Source organism: Lissotriton vulgaris, chromosome 8 (genome assembly GCF_964263255.1).
Source record: "Lissotriton vulgaris chromosome 8, aLisVul1.2, whole genome shotgun sequence".
In the NCBI taxonomy this organism is placed as follows: Eukaryota; Metazoa; Chordata; class Amphibia; order Caudata; family Salamandridae; genus Lissotriton; species Lissotriton vulgaris.
Genome location: NC_141696.1, coordinates 482,438,910 through 482,453,025, shown reverse-complemented (window position 1 = coordinate 482,453,025; position 14,116 = coordinate 482,438,910). Strand labels below are relative to the sequence as shown.

Sequence of the window (14,116 nt, the reverse complement as noted above, 5' to 3'; positions counted from 1 at the left end):
AGCATTGAGTTCAATAGCACGTAGACGCGCCTCTCGCGCTACCAAGCTGCAAAGGAGGAACCCCCATTCCCCCCAAGATGCCTTCATGCAGTGTCACCTCATAACCACATTTATAGCATTCCATTCATCGTCTTTGGACTCTAGTTCTCCTCAAAGTAATGGAGTAGGTGAGCACTTATGGTTTCCCTATATACTTCGAGGAGGGCTTCTGACCTCCAGCACCAGGTAAGTATCTGCCCCCTATCCTCCCCACAGTGAAAGGTCACCTCAAGCGGGCTATGGCCTGACATTGTCCAGCCCAAGTGCTCTGAGCTCCAACTATGTTCAGAACTCTGCATTGCAGAAGAGATAGTCTAGCCTAGCATGCTTTTGGTGTCCAGGAGCGTAATATGAGTATTCAGCATCCTTGGGGCGACCTAATTGTTATATATTGTGAAGTTGTGTCGTGGATGTCCATTGCCTAAATTGCTTTTTGCCAGAAGGCCCTGTAGGAAGGGTTCCAACCTGTCCAGAGCAGCGAAATGTACATAATTTAAATCCCCTTTCCGCATACTAGGAGCCTGGGAATCGGTGAATAAAGCTAGAGACCATGTGCACAGGAATTCACCATGGAGCATGTTGGGTGTGTATCGTGAAACTGTCGACCTGGAGTGCCCATCCAGTGCACCTTCCAACAATACAAAGCGGCCATCAGGGTCCACCATTGTTCTGAGCTATACAAACGGGACTCCTGGGCATTCCAGATTTTCATTCCTATAGCAAACGCAGATACTTAGTGCCAATCACCTGCCCATTCCAACTCTGGGATACTTTAGCTAATCCGTTGGCAGGGAGGTGTGTCTCCTGCTGGCAGGCTTGATGTATGTTTCTACGCCTAAGGTATGCATAAATTCTATGACTGCGTACAGAAGTTTCCATACCCCCTTTATTCCATAAAAATGTATTGTATTTGGTAATCCTTTTGTAAAGAAGGTGCCCCTCCACTGGGTCTTGCTAATGTGCGCTCGCAGCACAAAGAGCCCATTGCCTCCTCCATCGTTAAACAACAAGCAAAACGGATCAAAAGCTCCCACTCCCTTGGGCGTTAATCGGCATCGTTCCACAATTTCCCGAATATGGCATGTAGTAACTTAACCATGACATCCCATCTGACCATCCTCGGTGATCATTGCCTTCTGCTTCTGTCTGGTCCTGAACACCCTTGGTGCGCAGCCACGTCCAGGCATCGTCCAGGGAAGGGAAGAACTGAGTTGCGTCTGGATCTACCACCCTGAGGCTCGCAGGGAAGAGCAAGGCATACATTAGTCCCAGTTCCGCTTTGAAACACCTTCGAACCTCTACAGTGTTATCGGAATATGTTGTGGCGGTATTCCTAGATCCAGGGGCCCTTCGCACGGAACAACTGCAGGACAAGGTCGCTGTCCCTTTTTTTGAGTAGACTTGCAGTCACCGACATTGGGGGGCCTATGGAACAGCTGGATGGCCAGAGATAAGTTATTACATCTGGAAATCTGGAAGGCCCTCTGCGTCTTCAATGCTCATGTTGAGGTCGCTGACCTCTGTTTGCAAGAGTTTCAGTTGGCTCTGTACGGCCATCAAGGAAGGTCGCATAGTAGGTAGAGTGGACTCTGCGCCGTCCACCCTCTCCGTGAGTGTGGAATGGTCTGCCTGCAAAATCCCAGTCTCTAGCTGGATGGCTCTGAGTTGGGCCTCCATGGCAGTTTTAGAATCCTGGATGGTCTGCGGCACCTTGTCAAACATTCCAGCGTGCTTCTCAAGAGTACTTTCCAGTTGGCGGATCGGATCTGCAGGTGCCGTGGAGGCCTTCAGCATAGCCATTGTTTTCGGGGGAGGCAGGGATTGGAGAATTTTGCCCTAACCTTGCTCCAATGACTGCTGACCACAGTGACTGTGAGTCTAGGGTGAGGAGACACAGGCATCAGGTTCAGATGCAGGTATATGTAAAGGGAGCCAAGTGGGTGAGAGGGGGAGCTCTTAGCGCCACACAGCTCTCACAGATCATGGGTATACAAGTGCCCCTGCATCTGTTAGGTGTAACCAGCGGTACAATGTTCTTTGGAAGGTCATAAAGGGATTTAACACAGGCAGGTGGGGCGCTGTCCGCGCCATCTTTGTTTATTCCAGCCCCATATGTGGAGGTGGCTTTTTTTCGGTAACCCACGAGAGACATTTGCGTGCCCCACACTGCTCAGCATGTGCTAGCCTGAAGTCCCATAATACAGCTACACCTCAGTGGCTGCCCAGGCTACGTGGCGACCAGTCCCCTTTTTGTGGCACTAGAGGATCATCACCCCAGCTAGGGATAGACGAAGGTCCAGGGCCAGTGGTAAAATGGTACACCAAAGGGTGTTTCCTTTGCTATTTGCAGCCTCCCAAGGGCATTATGGCTCTGCGGGACCTTCAGCTCTGTCATTACTGTGGGTTGGGGGCAGCTCACAGTCCTCAGAGGCCAGCAATGTAGTGTTTGTCAGTGCCCCAGTCCAGTGTTCCGACAGTTCATGCAGTCGCTGTGCCCTAGTAACCAATCTGATCAATTAGGTTGGGTGTGAAATTAGCTATGCATAATGTCCTGAAGAGAGGGTGCATCGAAGGCTCACGATTCCCTTAAAATATGCCAGTGGGCCCTGACTGTAGGTGAACACGTAGCTCCTGTGGCGTGGCTCCTTAGATCCACGATGGGACCTGCGTCCTCGTTCCCCGCCAAACTTAACTTAGTTCCACCTCGAACGATGCTGCTTTTCATTTAAAGTTGGACAGCTTTAAATAATATATGTAACTACACCTCACACCTCAACCACATAGATGTGTGCAGGGTATATGGCAAAATGTTAACCTAAACTTATTTTTGCTTAGGGGTCCAAAAAGTGACCAAGAGGGCAACATTTACACCCAGCTTTAAATTTACCTTTATTCCGCCCTGGCAATGCTGCCACTCATTTGTTATGTTAGACAGCTTTAAATAATACTTGTGACTGCACCTCAACCACAACCTACGTTTTATTCCCCTCGAACAATGTTGCCTTTCAATCCTTTTGTTAGGCAGCTTTAAACAACATTTGCAACTGCACCTCACCCACAACCTAGGTTTTATTTTTAACCTTACTGTTCCAAAAAGTGATCTTCAAAGACACACGTGTGCTGTGCTTTTAAAAACAAATAGCATTTTTTCTTAGCTCAAGCACACCTTATCACATTTGAGGAACTGCTTGCCCGTTATACACATTCTGTGGCATTCTGTTCCCTTTGAGATAAGAAAATATGCTATCCCACCTCTCTTCACTTGCAATGTTATGGGGGACATTTCATTAATCTTTTTTGACAGGTGTACATTAATTTGCACCATTTCCATCCATTTAAATAAATTATTTAATATATTAAAATTAAGCGGTTCTTTCCTCTAATCATGATGCATATTTACTATTATACTACTCATTATCCATCTTACTTATTCCCTACCACTACCCATCCCATTCTCTATATTAAGCACCTCCAACCTCTCAAAGTGCAGTGCTCACTGTATCATAATACTTTTTAAAACATCCGTTGCCCGTGTTGCTACTTCCCTTCCATTTCACATTTTAATTCAAAACTCATATCATCCCTCATGCATTGATTAATGACAAAAGAAAAATGTCTGCTTCATAGCAACTTAGAATAAATCTTTAAACACACTGTACAACCACTGTGCTGTACAACACTGCTGTAATAAACTGAACCAAAAGCTATTGCAGCGGCAAGACCTACTGGCTTTACCAATGCTCATGCGCTTATGTCTGGACACCAATATGGGCGTGGCTTGTACCTTTGGAAAGTTTAATTTCCTTAATATCTCATTAAAATCCGAACTGGCAGTTGCACAGTTGCTGCAGTGCAACCTGCTTTGCAAAGGGGAGTCTCATTTCCTACTATGCTTACTTTATTGTTAAGTTACTAGTTTGACATGCTTAAATTAGGATTACCAATCTATGAACAATCAAATGCTGGAGAAAAAGAGCATTTGCAATGCAATAGGTCTTGCAGCATTAAAGTTTGAGTTACTGGCATTGTCTCTGACAATGCTTTGCATAACTTTTTTTTTTTTAAAATTTACAATTGGTGGGGCCCTCTGTAAGGTAGGCCTCAACTGCACATCAGGAGTGCATGGGCCCTGGGCCCTATGCATTCAATCAGCATTGCAGCCTTCCGATTTCAGTGCAAATTCGAGTATATGAGCCGTGCAATGCTCTAGGTCTGTGAGGGTGTCTGTTAGCAACAGCTAACCACTCATAAACAATGTTTATATATCAATTGTAAACAAAACAAAAAAGTTATGCAAAGCATTGTCAGAGACCATGCCAGTAACTCAAACTTTAATGCTGCGAGACCTATTGCATTGCAAATGCTTGTTTTGGTAGTATCTGAGACCAAGTATTAGTAAGGGAACCAACTGGAACTCAACCTGCTCCAGTACTCCGAAACCAAATAGGTCTCTAGAAGCAAGCATATTTTGGCTCAGATTTCCGTCTGCAACCTTAAGGATTACTCCTTTATTAGCAACAGCATTGAGCCCCTATGTGAGTGGGGTAAATGTACATCATCACAGAGGACTGAGCATGTGTAGTCTTTCTTGGACGTATTGCTTCACCATTCTACATTTTGCAGTAGTGTTACTTGGCACCCAAGTCTTGGTGGAATAGCCTTACCGCCCTGGGCCATATATGGACAGTGTAAGAGTAAAACACTCACCACCGGCACGCCTGCATGGTATCTCCTATATGAAGCTGGAATTCCTTTCAGGTCACGTGGTCGTGCAGAAACTCTCCGGTTTCAAACTCTCCTCTCCAGGCCCCCAGGGGCTGCTCATGGCATTTTATTGTTCCCTCCCTTCACCTACAGAGCACACCTCTGTACACATTACTCAGCGTCTGAGGGAGCAGCCCAGAACTGAATAGCAATAATGAAAATGAAAAGCAAAGTACGCGTCATGGAAAACAAAAACAGAGGAAGAGGCACCAGAAAGGACCCGCCCCACAGACCCAAACTCGTGCTTAAGGTTTCAGCTACTGGTCACCTACTCGGGTTGTGAAAGGAGCGAAGAACTAGGCGCTGCCCAGGTGTCATTTGGCAGGTAATCTCCTCGGGCAGCCTCTCTCCGAAGGTGGGAGGGAACCTGTCGCACTGACAGTGGTCACAGCTGCATAGAGCGCCATCAGGAAACAGGGGAGACCAGACTGCTGCGTAGTAAAGTTAGGCTTATTTTACCTAGGTGACAGCTATTTACCAGCACTAATCCCATTCAACAGGGCTCGAAGACTGTGTTTCCTGCCAGGGCTGGGCTCTTAGGCACGCATACAGACGAGGCTGGATAGGCAACACCATTTCCTATATACATACTCCGTAAATACTCGGCATCACTTGTTTTGTCCTGTGAATCCCGCCCACTTAACGAGCAGCGGGGCGTGCAGCCGCTAAATGCTGTGGCTGGTGAGTCAGTCTCTCGCTCGCGTTCAGAGCCAACAAAGGTTATGTACAAGAGGCGAGCTACGAGCGTGCCAATCGCGTACATGTAACTTCACACATTGGTGGTACAAAGTGCCCTTAATGCCTTTCTGTACAGAGGATGCAAACATTAACGTCCGCTGGATCACTCTGGACTGTGAAATAAATAAGGAATACAGCCACGGTGTTCGAAATAACTGTTTTTTTCTCCCTACACCTTGCCGATTCAGCAGTGTCTTGTAGCCATCTTATGCCGACAGAGTCTGAGCCTGGAGTAGACATTAAATCTTTCTCACTGTAAGCCGGAACAATCAATTGTTGGTTCAGCTTATTCTCCCGGCTTACCTCCGCCCCAGCTTTCCGTGCCCACTTACTTTGTAGTGCAGCGCTGTGGTCCATTGCTGTCCCCCCTATCTTGTTTCTTAATACTCGCGGGTCACGTAATGTGCTCAAGTTTCTGGCCAGTGGAAGTGCGCGCGCAAAACGAAACCTATCGTGGGGCGGGACTTCCATTTTGTGAAGCCCGTGCCCACGGAGTGCCTGGAGGAGCACCGAGGGAGAGCCCCGCGGTCGGAGGCTGCACAAGTCCGGTGAGCGGGGAGGGGGGGATGCCTGTATGTGTGCATGTGTGTGTGTCTGTGTGTGCGACGGCGGAGGGGTGGGGGGGGGGATGTCTCTCCGTGCGTGTATGTGTGCTTGTGCATGTGTGTGCGCATGCATGCAGGGGAAGGTGTGTGTGTGTGCGATGGGGGTCTCTGTATGTGTGCGTGTATGTGCGCTCGTGTGTGTGTCTCTGTGTGTGCGCATGCGTGCAGGGGGAAGTATGCCTGTGTATGTATGCGCTTTCCAGGAGACAGACACGGCGAGCGCGTTCGCGTGACCTGCGCCGATCGCCTTTTGCGAGATGCGCGCGGCCAGGTGCTGTCTCCTGGGAAGCAGAGTCAGTAACAAAAGATCTCTGACGAGACACAGCGCTTACGCGCTGTGTTTTCTTTACGAGACCTAAAAAACATTACTTTGCTGTAACTACAATTCTTCAGCTTTGCTATCGTTCTTAGATTCTCTTTTGCCCACCCTTCTTTACATTCAGTAGGCTACCAATAGTCTCTCAGGCAAGCTATTAGCATATCACCGTTGTTGTTTCTGAGGAGGGTTGGAGCTATAAGCCTCTCCACTTTTTTGCCTGATATTCAGGTCGCATAAGGCGGTGGATTGGCTGCCAGTAGTCTCACTTTGACTAATCAAGGTTCCCAGCCTGACATTGAGGATAATTGAAGCAAGTGAATATTTGAGAGATATCGACGGAGGAGAACTGTTGTCCCAATCGGATAGAGACTACTAGCCGCAGATTCCTTAACGTAGAATCATCCCCAGGCGTGAGACTGGATCCAGAAAACGTTCTTTGTCCCAGCATCTCTGCGCGCCGGGGACGGTACCAAGCAACTCCCCCCTGACGTACGCTGGCGTAATGTCAGCGAGGTCAAATAAGCCCCACCCTGGCGCGCTGTCGTCAGTTTCCTTCTTTTCTGCGTGCAATGCGGATCCGGATCGTGTCCTGACCTGTTTTCAGGCCTTCTTTTCACGCTTTTGCATTGAGGAACAGTGTGCGAATACTTCGAGCTTCAAGACGTGTACTTCTTGTACTCGTCAGATGTCGGCGACGGACCCTCACCTTATTTGTATGTGGTGTTTGGGGGAGCACCATGATTCTACGGACTGCGACCGTTGCCAGCATCTGAAGCCGAAGTCCCGGCGGGAGCGCCGGATGAAACTACTTTCGGCCCGCTTGTCCAGATCGGTGTCTTCACCGCATCTGTCCCCTACCTTTGAAGGGTCCAGAAACTGCTGATTCCGACTACGGCATCTTCCTTCACCGAGGCCTCATGGGCGTTGCTCGCCCCCCGGTAAGTCTTGCAGCTTGTCACCGCGGCCTGGTCCCCGTTCTGCAGAGGGCGCGGGTTCTCCTTGGGACATGCGGCCTCGCTCGTCGCCACCCTACCCGCCGTTTCCTGGCGCCGGGGCGACTAGTGCCCAAATGGAGGCCTACGCTACCGCCTACGCTACCGCTCTGCAGGCTTCTTTGGCACCTCTTCCTCCTCTTCCTGAGAGGTCCGCGGATCCCTTGCCACGCGCGGGTTCTTCCGCGGAGTCGCCAGCGGCTTCGGCGCCCACTAGTTCGGCTTCAGGTTTTGGGGGTGTGGTGTTGTCGGGGTGCAGCCCTACAGCGTTCCCCTCTTCGATCCACAGCACCACAGCAGTCCTGCCTCGCCACAAATCCCCAAGGGGGTCCCTGTGGTGTCGCAAGAGGTCGCCGGGACTCACAGTTCGTCCCAGAGTCCCCCTCTGTCCTTTGGGCTGGCAGCTGCCTTAATGGAGGCCGCTGGCATTTTGCAGATGGGCGACCCCGTCAACCCATTCCCTATGGACCATTTGTTAAAGGTTCTCCACCAGGGTTCTGGTGGTCAAGAGCTGCTTCTTCCATTCGAAGCTTTGCGCCACAATTCTCTCCTGGGGGCGTCCTGCCACGGGTGATCCGGTGCCTCAGCCACTCCTACACCGTCCTGCTCCGCACAATCCAGTCTGCCTTTCTTTCCACCCTTTGACCAAGGGCCCTCTTCTGCAGACTGCTTTTCCTTCCTTGCCTTTGGTGGTGGTCTCTCCGTCACGGGAGGCCTGGTGGTTGGATTCATGGGGGCATAACATCTTTGCTTCCTCTAGTGGTGCTTTGCGAGCGCTCAACACACTTTGTGTGTTGGCCAGGGCTACCTCCAGCTTGTGGGATTCCGTGGAGTCCCTTCTGTCTTGCGCCTCCCAAAAAGGTGTCCGCGCTGATCTGCGGCACCATGTGTTGGATGGCCGGGAGTTGGCCGCGTTCATTCTCTGTTCGGCCTTGGATGTTTCTGATGCTCTCGACCCCGCTATGGCAAGTTCCGTAGCTCATTGCCGCCATGTTTAGTTGTGGGATGGCGTTTTTCCAGAGAATATTTGGGAGCGTCTGGTTGACCAGCCTTTTGATGGGGTTCTTTTATTTAACACCCACGAGGACTCCGCCATTCAGCGGCTCCTTGCGGGGCTCAGTCCTCCTCCCCCTCCGTAACCTTTGCTTGTTGGTTCTCCGGTGCTTTATGGGAGGCGTTAGCCCACCTTTCTTCTGGGGTCTAGTGTTTGGGTTGGCCCGTCTGTGTGTTCTGTGTGGTTTGACGTGCTTTCGGGGTCATTAGGTTGGCCCCTCTGTACTGTTGGCTGCTGGTACATCCCCATTTGGCTTTTGTGGTTTTTGGCTGTTGGTAAAACCTTAAAGGTCGTCAGGTTGAGCCTTCTGTGCATTTTGTGAGTGATTGGTAAGCCGTCTGTGGTACTACCCGCAGGTCCTTTATGTTCTGTCCTCTGCTGCAGGATTTTTCCCCTAAGAGGTGTTCCTGTGTTTTCTTTGGGACGTGTCATACGCTAAGTGGGGTACTTGTAGCTATTCTATAGCTCTGTCCTAAGCTGGGAGGGTGTGGACACCCTTTTTCGGGTTTCTCGCCTCTCCTGGCATCACTGTACACCGCTGGTGCGGTCTCTTTTGTCTTTGTCTTGGCGTAGCTTGCGCTGCTCAAGGTTCTGTCATTCTCAGTGTCCGCTACATCGCTAGACCGGCTTTGGCATGCCGTCTACGGCGTTGTGTTGTGGTGTTTTAACTTTCTTGGCCGGCGTTTCGGCCTGGTCCTCTGTCTGGTGTTCCAGGGGGGCTAGGTTTCTCCTAGCATTTTCCTGTGTTCTGGTTGATGGCTTCGGTCCGTCCTGCGTATTTCTCTTCTGGCTGGTCCCACTTCTTTTTGTGGGTCGGTTTGTCTCTGGAACGGTCCTCCTTTGGAGGTTGTTCTGGATTTCCCTGGCCTCTGTCTTTGACTTGCGCTTGGCTTGTTCTGGGTGCACTGCTGCATGGTGTTTGTCAGCTGCCCACGCCTGCTCGTTATGGTCCACCTTGTACCCTTGTGCTGCTGCCTCTTGTTCTGTTGGAGCTTTGCGCGATTGTGTCTTTATTCTCATGCCTGCGCTTCTTGGGTGTGGAGCTGTTCCTGCCTTGTCCGCTGCCTCGAGGCTGATGCCTGTTCAGCTGTCCCTTTCGCTGTGTGCGTGTTCTCCTGCGGCGGGCTCTGCCTCTGTTTCTACCTCTTCTCCTTGGAGTTTGGGGTGGTTCTTTTCTTCCTTGGTGCTCCTCTGGCACGGTCTGTTCCTCAAAGGTTTTCTGGCGGATGTCCCTTGTACCTTGGATGGGCTTGGGGTATCCTGGCCTTCCCTTCACCTTGTTCTTGCTTACTTCTGCTTGGTGGGGCCGCCCTTCTTGTCCCTGTGACACATCCCCTGCTAGGAGGTTCTCTCGCAGGCCCTCCTCCCCTCTGGGTATGGCTAGGGTATCTATTCTACATTAAGGAATCTGCGGCTAGTAGTCTCTATCAGATGTACAAGTTACTTACCTTCGGTAATGATGTATCTGGTAGAGCCGATTCTAGCCGCAGATTCCTTAACGACCCGCCCTTCCTCCCCATTCTGCAAGGATCTTCCGCTTGGTTTTCTGCACTCTCCTCCCTCAGGGTGTCTTGTCTTCCGTGAGTGTCCTCTTCGCTACCTTCCTGACGGTATGCTTCGTACTGTTTCATTGTTCCACACCTTCCTTGCTGGTACAAGGTTGGTTGGTTCATGTGTTCTTCTTCTTCCCTACACCCTGGTTTTTTCCAGTGTGGGGGCCTACTTTTACTCTTCTTCCCTTTTCAATTGCTTGGGGTTTCTCATTCCTCTGCAGTCCTCTGAATAGGGGTCTTTTGACTGTACCTCAGCCTTTAGCTCCTTCCAGGGGATACAACCCTCCTTGATGGTTTTGTCTTGGGGTACTTTGCCGTTGCTCATCTGTCCCGAACTTGTTGCCCTTCACTGTGGTGGATTGTGATTGCAGACTCTATCATCTGCTATGATGTTTTTCACACGCTTTTCTGCCTCCAGGGAGGATGTCGCCTTAGCTTGCAAGGTTGCTCTTCAGAGCGGTGCTCTGCTCTTTCACTGTTATGGCTTTCTGTACCTTTGTGCTTGACATTTTTCCAACTGGTGCTGTTCCTCACTTTTCGTTCCTCCCTTTTTCTGTTTTCACTGCTTTTTCGCACACTGTTCCTGTACTCTCCACAGTTTTGTTTGTGATGGCTCCGCGTACTCTCCACAGTTTTATTTGTGATGGCTCCGCGTTGTGGCGCGGAAAAATTCTCTGAAGAAAACTGACTTCAGCGCGCCGGGGTGGGTCTTATGTGACTTCACGCCTGCGGACGACGTCAGGAAGCGGTCGCGTGGTACCGCCCCCGGCGCGCAGAGGTGCTTTGGCAAAAAAAGTTTGCCGGTTCCAGTCTCACACATGGGGATAATTCTACGTTAAGGAATCTGCAGCTATAATCGTCTATACCAGATACATCGTTACCAAAGGTAAGTAACTTGTACGATAAGTAACTTTTTCTTCCTTGGAAATGGTATTGACATGCAGCCAATCACTGCCTCAAACATTCTCAAGTTATGAAAGGAGTGGAAGATCAACCTCTTCAGAGATCACATTTTCCACATAAATCAGGATCACCACTCTCAAACATTGTGCTTCATTGTGAACTATACTGAATTGAAACTCTGGGCAACAGCCTTGTTAATTGCTCCATTCCACTCAACAGGGTTTGTGCTCTACTATTTCCTTATTGATGTGTACCAACAATCATAGTGAGTGTCCTGTAGTAAGTTTGTTGTAATAACAAAGCTGTAGCCCACAAGCAGTTTTTTTTTTTACCGTTTGCAGTTGTCATTTGTATCTTTTCATTCAGCTGTACTCTTTTTTTTTTCCCGTTTGTCCCTATTAGTTGTTTTCTTCATTTCCCTGTTTGCCGTTCGACTGCGCAGTTTTTATACTGATTATATCTGGGGCAATTTAAATCTTTGTAAACTTACTTTATAAATTGTTTGTTTTGATTGGGTTTATGAAAAGTTGCTTTGATGCATACTAAATGGAAATATTGGTAAATGTGATGCTTTTTCCCCGAATCTGTTATTTAACAGGGCACATGCTACTAAATCTAATTCAGAACCAGCCTGATTTTTGCAAGATGGTTGTGGAAACCTTTGCTAATAAAAGTGGACAAACTGCTTTGTTTGAAGTTTTGTTTGATAATGAAGCAATGATGGAGCGGTCTTTTTTGGGATGTGATGACATCAAAAGAATAGACTGCAGCGATCCTGAACTTGCTGAACTGGCCAGAAGTGATAATGGTAGGAAACTCCTTTGAAATTACCACCTCTCCTTGCTGCAATTGTTTCCAGCTTTTTTAATGTTTTCGGTCTATTGTCCTTTTAACATACATTTATATTGAAGGATTTTGTGCTCTTTTTAAATTGTTGTACCTTTATTTTTATCACCCTCCCTTCCTATAAATCTGATACACTATGGTTCTGACATTATTTGAAACCCCAGAGAATCTTTGTCTGAAATTAGATTTTCTATAGTGCCCAGAAATGGAAAACTGGGATCTGGGATGACATGGGAGGGGGGGATTATATTGTAAGATTAAGTAATCAAGCTGTGGGACAAAAATGGTTACATAGTTGTACTGTACAGATCAATTTAACTATTACTAAAGCCTCATTGTGGAGCCAAGACCGACTTATATACTTTTTTTTTTTTTTTTTTTTTTAAGTATCCCCTTTTTCGTGCTGTTTTGATGATTTTAATTTTTGGGGGCTCGATAGGACCGGAGACAGAGTTCTTGCACAAGTAACATTTTGCATAAATTATATCGTAGCGACAACCTTTTTGGAGAGTACATACGTTTTTTAGGTCTCACCTGGGCCGATGAGTGTGCTGCCTCTTTTTAGACATTTTACATGCTTACAGTGGGCTTTGAGCTCATCCATTTGCTTATCATTGGTTGGCTTCATCCCTTATTTCCTTGTTTCTCTCTGGGTGGTGTGTGCTGGCCTAATTTCCTCTTTGTGCGTTTGTTATTCCCTTGGAGAATGAACCAAGTACTTGTCTGTCCACTGCTCGCCCTTTCGGAGCATCTTTTTTATTTTCGTTGAAGCTCTCCATAAGCGTACAGGTGTTTGTAGGCTCTCTGCCTCTTATACGTCTACAACTGTCCCTTTCAATGTTGTTTCTTGCCCCATCCCGTCTGGTTCCATATTATTGATTGCCCACCCCCACATCCAGTCCTGTTCCGAGTTGTTGCTTGGCTCCTCCCACATCCTGACCCTCTTCGTATTGTTGCTTGCCTTCTCTCATTCTCCCATCACTCTTCGTATTGTTGCTTTATGTTAGGGGTATAAAAGGGGGTGGTGATGGACGGAGAGCAATAAAACGATTGATTTAGGTCCAGATCTTTGTACTGGGGTGAATGTAAGACATTGTTCTGCATTCTGTCCATCAACTGTGTTTTTTGCGCTTTATGTTAGGGACTTCTAACCACAGATTCCTCACCTTAGAATATTTCCCAGGCGTCAGACTTGATCTAGAGCAATACCTCTGCGTGACGGTAGGTCGCTTCAGTGACTCTGCTTCAACATAGTCTGCGTTAAAAGGGTGGTGCGCAATTCCATATAGGTGACACCTGAGAGCGCTGACATTAGTTCCTTTTGATCCAGCGAGCTACCTCTGTCACCACCTCGCCACTCCTGGGTACCCAGCTTTCCTCAGCCACCATGCTTTCCATGTGAGTTTGGTGCAGACCTTGGCTACCAAAGTCAATCATAATGCGTGCCCTACCACTCCATCAACAGGAAGTTCAAGAGGCTGGTCACCTTTGGAAAGAGAATTTCCTCTTCTACCAGCCTAGCTTTGCGGTTGGTGAACACTGTAAACTTCTTGGTCGGTACTCCCACATGGGACTCTGTTTCACAAGTGCTGCCCATTCTTCTGGAGGAGGCCTGGGCCATACTTAAGCAGGTTATACTTGATGGCTGAGATGCAGCAAAGTTGACCATCCGATGTGGATTGGACACCACTGACTCATTGGACAGGGCCATTGTAGCCACAGTGGCACTCCGTCCCCTCACCTGGTTGAGATCAACTGGCTTGACAGGAGATGTCTAGTCTGCACGGAAGAACATGTCCTTTGATGTCTCGTGCCTGTTTGGCAACAAGGTCGATACAGCACTCGAGTGCTTAAAGGAGAATTGGGTTACTGCCTAGTCTTTGAGAACCTCATTGGTGCTGTGCCAGCCACACTCCTCCTTTTGTCCGTTCTGTGGCTACGGTAGTGGCTCCAAGCCGCTTCCACAATATCGACCCTACCCCAAAGGCCATCAGTCTTCCCTGTCGTGGACGTGTTTCCCACAGAGGACATGGGACTCCAAGCCAGCGAACTGTCCAGTCCTCCACCCCTCAAGCTGCAGCAGCCTCCAGGCCTCTTAAGCATGCCCTCAACACAGCAGGGTCCCCGTGTTGGTGGCACAATCAAACACCACCTGTCCCAGTGCAAACAATAACCTCAATCAAGATGGTTTCTCAAATTGTTCAACTGGGTTATGATCATCCATTTCTGGAAACTACTGTCTTCCGCCTGACTGAGAACCCCCTCTCCTTGCTACATCAGGAGGTGCAGAATTTTCTGGTCAA

At 48.7% G+C, this 14,116-nt stretch overlaps 1 protein-coding gene across 2 annotated transcripts in view; it reads left to right on the top strand.

The window, feature by feature from the left end:
- LOC147697215 (E3 SUMO-protein ligase RanBP2-like) overlaps positions 1–14,116 on the top strand; it is an 852,038-nt gene that overhangs the window by 127,139 nt on the left and 710,783 nt on the right. For both annotated transcript variants that reach the window (XM_086934289.1, XM_086934288.1), the window contains exon 9: positions 11,566–11,775. In XM_086934289.1, coding sequence (XP_086790415.1) covers positions 11,566–11,775 — 210 coding nt within the window. The remainder of the gene's footprint in view (positions 1–11,565; positions 11,776–14,116) is intronic.